The sequence below is a fragment of the Apis florea genome, unplaced genomic scaffold (assembly GCF_048593485.1).
Source record: "Apis florea isolate Af1SG1 unplaced genomic scaffold, ASM4859348v1 contig_3325_pilon, whole genome shotgun sequence".
Taxonomy (NCBI): domain Eukaryota; kingdom Metazoa; phylum Arthropoda; class Insecta; order Hymenoptera; family Apidae; genus Apis; species Apis florea.
Window position 1 is genome coordinate 208,692 of NW_028256738.1, and position 6,000 is coordinate 214,691.

At 35.3% G+C, this 6,000-nt stretch overlaps 1 protein-coding gene across 5 annotated transcripts in view; it reads left to right on the forward strand.

The window, feature by feature from the left end:
* nolo (ADAMTS-like no long nerve cord) overlaps positions 1-5,681 on the forward strand; it is a 189,040-nt gene extending 183,359 nt beyond the window's left edge. For 3 of the 5 annotated variants that reach the window (XM_012491503.3, XM_031918903.2, XM_012491500.3), the window contains 12 exons: positions 198-327; positions 571-781; positions 1,021-1,331; positions 1,399-1,526; positions 1,598-1,765; positions 1,851-2,035; positions 2,245-2,340; positions 2,485-3,517; positions 3,595-3,677; positions 3,762-4,148; positions 4,250-4,403; positions 4,502-5,681. In XM_012491503.3, the coding sequence (XP_012346957.2) occupies positions 198-327; positions 571-781; positions 1,021-1,331; positions 1,399-1,526; positions 1,598-1,765; positions 1,851-2,035; positions 2,245-2,340; positions 2,485-3,517; positions 3,595-3,677; positions 3,762-4,148; positions 4,250-4,403; positions 4,502-4,602 (2,987 nt within the window). In that variant the 3' untranslated portion in view covers positions 4,603-5,681. The remainder of the gene's footprint in view (positions 1-197; positions 328-570; positions 782-1,020; positions 1,332-1,398; positions 1,527-1,597; positions 1,766-1,850; positions 2,036-2,244; positions 2,341-2,484; positions 3,518-3,594; positions 3,678-3,761; positions 4,149-4,249; positions 4,404-4,501) is intronic. The other 2 variants (XM_031918905.2, XM_031918906.2) reach the window with 2 other exon arrangements.
* The last annotated feature ends 319 nt before the right edge of the window (positions 5,682-6,000 follow it).

Genomic DNA, 6,000 nt, shown 5'->3' on the forward strand with positions numbered 1-6,000 from the left:
TGCGACGCGATTGTACAATTAACGGTGCTCGGCGACGAGTTAGCCGATTGAATCGCATCGAACCGATGGATTAAAGTTATACGATTCTCGTCGACTCGTTTAATACGGGAACAGACAGAAATGCTCTGCCTGCTCGCAATCAATTCTATCGATTTTACACTGATTTTATTTCTGCTTTTTCATCCGATATTCCACAGGTTCTCAGGAGCTGATAGTCAATTGCGTGCGGGACGACACCGGAAAGACCGTCATGCCTTTTCTTTGTTCCGCTGAAACGAAACCGGAAGTTAGGATAAGAGTTTGCAACGACCATCCTTGTCCACCTAGGTAATACATCGAGCAACAAATGGGGAAAAAAATCAGAGAAAAAAATTTCTCTTTTAATCAGAATATTAAACTAATGTTGTACAAGTATTAATTATAACAAGAATATAAGAGAATATAAAAATATCTTTTTTAGATTCTTAGATCTTCCATTCTTCTAGAATTCTAATATATTTAGTTAAACAGCATTGGTTTAATAACGAGTATCGTTCTATTTGCAATTAGCCGACCGATTTTTCCTCGCAGATGGAATTTTAGCGAATTTTCACCGTGCATGAGTCCATGCGGAATCGGCATACAGACACGTGATGTTACGTGCATACACGAGGTGATACGTGGCACAGGTAAGATGGTTCCAGTGCCAAACCACATGTGCCCGCAGCCACAGCCAGCGGACAGACAATACTGTAATGTATGGGATTGTCCGGTTAAATGGAATACCGGCAAATGGGGCAAGGTACTTTACCTCTGTACAGTAAATTAAATGATACGATCATCTGTGATCGAGGCTCGAATTCACACGATTATTACCCACCAATTAATCCTGATTTCGATAATTATTAAAATTCGATGTTATTGTATTATATAAAAAACGGTTTGATAATTTGTAATTACGTATAACATAATTTAACATATTGATGAAAATAAGAATAAGAATAAGAATGGGATAATGGTAAACGATAATGGACGTTTCAGTGCTCGAAAACTTGTGGAGGAGGTGTGAAGAAACGAAAAGTGAGTTGCGAACAAATAATGGCTCAGGGGCGTAAACAAAATCGAAAGGATAGCGAATGCCCGCCTCAAAAACCCGCCTCAGAGAAGCCTTGCAATACAAGAGCGTGTCACGATATGGATGCGGGTTCCCTGCCTATAATTACCAGTCAAAATACAACGTATAACCAGACAGACATGAACGCGAAGGTAGATTTAAAGATCGGCGGTATTGCGAAGATTTTTCAAGGCACATCCTCTATAAAGATTCGTTGTCCCGTCAGGAAATTTGACAAGTGCGTGTCCATATTTAACATACGAGTTTAATAGAAACACGTCGAATAAAATCGAAATATTTTTCAGAGCACAGATCACATGGACCAAAGATAATAAAGAGTTAAGGAAATCAAGGAAATATAAAATTAGCAGGAAGGGGGCGTTAAAGATAAACGACATAACATCCTCGGATGCTGGTGTTTACGCGTGTATAGGTGAGTAAGTAGATAAATTTTTATAAAATTTATAGAAGGTAGTGAATAAAACGTCAATTTGTATGTTACAGCCGGAAATTCTCATGCGGAGACACAATTGATAGTGAAATTTCGTTCGAAGGAGCAGATAAGCAGCGAGGAGTATTTACGATTAAGCAATTCCGTCCATCGACAACGAAATGCAAATTTGGACTCGGCGCCTGCCAATTCAGGCGAAAGTCTCTACACTGATCGAGCAGGTAAGAATTATTTGTATTTAATTGATTTGATTCTTGAATTCTTGATTTTCATTTTCCATTCTAAAAAGATTTTGTGTAATTCAAGTTGATTTTCTAATAGCCGCGTACGGAAACCGTTTTGTTCCCATCGACAGCGAGGATTTAAGTCATGAACGAGCAGTCCCTAGCAATCCGACGAGAAAGCCACATCAGAAAAAACAGAAAACTAGCCCAACGCCGCCGGATTCTACGATGATGCACAAGGAACACGTTGTAACATCGTTGAATCAGGTAAAAGCATAAAAAAAAAAAGACGTAAATGGAAGCTTACTTAAATCTAATTTCTAATTTCAATTTATAACCTATTTAAATCTCATTTCATAAATAACCGCATGACGAATTGATCTCTCTGATGATTCTTTATCTCGATTTCTTCTTCATGCTTTCTATGCGTGGATTAACTTTATGTGGTGGTGGTTCTTTTTCGTCTAACATATCAGCCAGGGTACCACGAATCCGTGGAATCGACTGCACCCTCGAGATCAAGTGCCTCTACTCTTATACCGCACTTAACTTATTTTATATCAACATTAAAGGTGAGATGACAGTAGTAGATAAGTGTAAAAATAAGATTAATATTTCCAACCTGATCATTCTTACTTTTATTTTCTAAAATACGCGTCTATTTACATATATAATTATATTATATATTATACAATTTACGATAAATTTTCCAATAGGAATATTGGCCGTTTCAAAGTGACAGTTCTGCGGGAAGATCTCACAGGACAGCTCCAGTGGCATATGTCGACGATGCAAAGAAAGAAGTTGCGACAAACGTTGCGACGAAACGTACAATGCCCGACAGAAATTCCGATTTGAGATATCAAAATATGAAAGATAATTTGGACACGTTGTATAGAAACACCGCGATTCCTGACGAAACTTTTGGACCGGATGAAGAAAGGATATTCATCGACGTCGATCCATATGATTTAGACGAGACCATATTTGGATTACAACACAATGATCCGGTGAAAATCACTCCTGTTGTGACTAAAGATAGTTTAGTCACGCCTGCGAAATCTGATATAGATTATATCGAAGAATCTTTGAAAAATGTAAAAAGACAATGGCACGATAAAACAGATGTTAAAAATCATTGGAATTCCACGCCTAAAAATCAAAATAAAGAATCTATAAATCTGGCAACCAGTTCGGAGAATATTGATTTGGAGAGGTATTACGTTCCAGATTCAAATATGAAACATAATATAGAGAAATTCGAAGAATCTCGCGATAAAAATCAATCTGATCGAAAAAATTATAATAGTTTTGAAAACGAACACGCTTCTTCTACGATGTCGGTTAAAGAAACGGATATAATTTCGAAGAAACCGGATACCGACGACGAGAAAATGAAAGTTTTAAATAAAACGGAAGAGTATGGATATATTTTTGAGGAAGAAATGAAGAAACGAAAAGTTTATGTTGGAAATGACACGGATGAAGATGGTATTACTCGAGAAACGACGACCAGAGATTTGGAAGATGATTTGATCGATTTGGCGCGAATGGAGGATCGAGAATCCGAGAAAATTGAAAAAAATATAAAGAATTTGTCGCGAAATCGAGAAGATCGTAACAATTCGTCCGAAAATGTGAATAATGAAGAAATACAAAAAACTAATAAATCTTTGGATATCGCGACTATCGCTGTTGTTGAACCAAATATTACCACCGATTCTACGATTCCATCTCTTAGCGTCTTAGGTAAATAAAATTTATTTCTTTAATGTGATAAAATGATGCAACATTATACTGTTTTTTCTCAAATAAATAAAATCTAGATACTACGGAAGATCTAGTTTTCGAGTGGATAACGACAGATTGGTCAAAATGCTCCCAAACATGTGGAGGAAGCGGATTTCAGGTAATTTAAAAAAAATAATTTTAATCAATATCAAAAATAAATGTAATTGTAAAATATTAAATTTCAATATCTCTTCGTGCCAAGATGCGAGGCGCCCAGTGTACAGTTCGTGCAGCAAAACCGATTGGGAACACAACTCGTACACCACCACGGACAGTTATAGGAGCGACATTGTGCGAAGATGCTGGACATCCGGTACCTCAAAAAGTTAGACCTTGCGGATTTGGTAAATGTCCTCAATGGCATACAACTGAATGGACTTCGTGTGAAACATCCAGGTGTTTTAATTGGAAAACTGCAATGCAAAGACGTGACGTTACTTGTCGCTTGATTGACGATATGGGAAATGGACAACAAAACATTACATTACTCGATCCTAATAAATGTGATGATACTATAAGGCCTCTTCAAAGGCAAGAATGTTATAACGATGCCTGCAAAGGTGTCTGGAGAGTTGGAGAATGGTCAGAGGTATGAATTGTTATATCATTAAGATCTTTGTTGTTTCATATTTTTCGTTAAATATGAATATAAAATTTAAAAAAAAAAAACGAATATTTGACTGTTTGTAGTGTACAGCATCATGCGAAGAAGACGGTATCAAATATAGAATCTTACAATGTGTTTGGTATGGTACCAAGAAACCAGCTGGTAATGCGTGCAGAGATATTCCACGACCTCCGGTCATGAAGACTTGTAGAGGTCCACCATGTCCTCAAACACCTGGTAATATACGATTATTGTTATTTAAAATTTAAAATTGAGCTATGAGTGTAATTGAAATTTTATAATAATAAATCTGAATACGATTGTTGTTCTTTCAGATGAGTGCAAAGATCATTCACAACTCTGTAGCAGAGTGAAAACAATGAATATGTGCAGGGTGCCTCTTTATCAGAAGCAATGCTGTCAATCATGCCATTAAGCCCAAATAATCGATAGCAATTATTGGTATCGAAAAGAAATGTTCTAGATAAAAATTGATAATGAGAGGTGCGCGCGAGAAGAATGTCATAATAGAGACAACAAGACAAAGATTATCTTCGCGAACGTTTGTTAAAACGTTTCGTGTAATTTATTGTTGCTTGCTTGTTGAAAGAATGTAAGAATAAAAGATTACATTTGAATCTACGAACATATGCAGCTACAAAATATGTAAGAAATATTGAAGAAATAGTACCAAATTACTTCCGCTGGTAAATGTTCCCATCCTTTTTCCATACCCCTGATAATAAGATGTGAACGTCAGATTGCACCCGTTAAGAATCTAATTCTTAATTGTATACTAAATCTATGATTTGCGGACACGTATCACGTGTAGTTGGACACGACTCTTAATTGCGCACGCTCAATCCTCTAAAAAGAACCAGGAAATCTTGGCATTCATCAAAATTATAAATATTAAAAAATTATATTGTTGAAATTAAATAAAAAAAGAAATATTATAAAATAATCATATTCCTGAAAGGAACTAACTGCGACGTTTTTTTATCGTGAAATGATACGTCGTCAAAATTCGTCTAACGTTGATGTTACGAAAGACGAGCTTTATAAGCTGTTTAAATTTTAGATAAAAATGTTACATATGGGTAGGGAGGGGTGAACGGAACACTAATCTCAATCGCACTAAAAGATAGCACAAAAATTGATTCTTCGAAGCTTTATTTTTTTACATGTATTTCTTGAACGACGCACGATCAATCGGTTCACGAAAATGCGCGCGGTATGTCTCTTCATCATCATTTTTATCGAAGACTGAAAAAAAGCTATATATTTCTTCTGTATAAGTTCATGAAATTCACCATTCCCATCGGGTGTTAACGAGAATCGAGAAATTCATTTTCATTTCTTAATCCAAAGAATTTTCACACACATTCCGCTGTACCCTTCCAGATAAAGAGGTGTGTTATACGCATCTTGTTATGTTTTCATTGGATTATATTTATTATAACGTTATATCTATTTAGGTTCGATGATACACGATATAAATTATTGAATGAAAAATATTAAGTTGATGAATAATGAAGTATAAAAGTTACTAACGATATAAGTTAAAAAATTTATTATTATGCGCCTATAAGCGTCTCCTGAGGCGTACGTAAGCCAATAGATTCTAAGCAATAAAATATATAGGTATTGTAATATACTATTTTGTTAATAACCTCTGGCGAAAATTCGTTAACATGACGTTCCATTATTATATAAAAATGGCTCAAAAAATTTTACGTATGTACTTCTAATCATATAATTAAAATTGTTATATTTATTTTAAACTACGTTAACTACGATAATTTGATTTTTGCAATATCTTCAACTTCTTTTA